The 210-nt window shown below is 71.9% G+C and overlaps 1 protein-coding gene across 1 annotated transcript in view; it reads left to right on the top strand.

The window, feature by feature from the left end:
* Positions 1–204, top strand: part of HOXD9 (homeobox D9) — a gene marked incomplete at its 3' end in the record, with an annotated part of 621 nt that extends 417 nt beyond the window's left edge. The window contains exon 2 of the mRNA XM_010142571.1: positions 2–204. Within this exon, the coding sequence (XP_010140873.1) occupies positions 2–204 (203 nt within the window). The remainder of the gene's footprint in view (position 1) is intronic.
* Positions 205–210: the final 6 nt, after the last annotated feature.

Below are 210 nucleotides of genomic sequence, written 5' to 3'. Positions count from 1 at the left end.
TGGGGCGCCGCCGCCTCCGGCCGCTACGTGCGCTCCTGGATTGAGCCCTTCCCGGGCTTCCCGGGCGGCGGCGGCGGCTCCGCGTCCAGCGCCGGCTCCTCCACCGGGCGCCACTACGGGATAAAGCCGGAGACGGGAGCAACCGCCTCCTCGTCTTCCTCCTCCTCTTCCTCCTCCTCCAAAAGGACTGAGTGCTCCTCGTCCCGGGAG

The sequence above is a fragment of the Buceros rhinoceros genome, unplaced genomic scaffold (assembly GCF_000710305.1).
Source record: "Buceros rhinoceros silvestris isolate BGI_N320 unplaced genomic scaffold, ASM71030v1 scaffold38258, whole genome shotgun sequence".
Taxonomy (NCBI): Eukaryota; Metazoa; Chordata; class Aves; order Bucerotiformes; family Bucerotidae; genus Buceros; species Buceros rhinoceros.
This window is presented reverse-complemented; position numbering and strand designations above follow the sequence as displayed.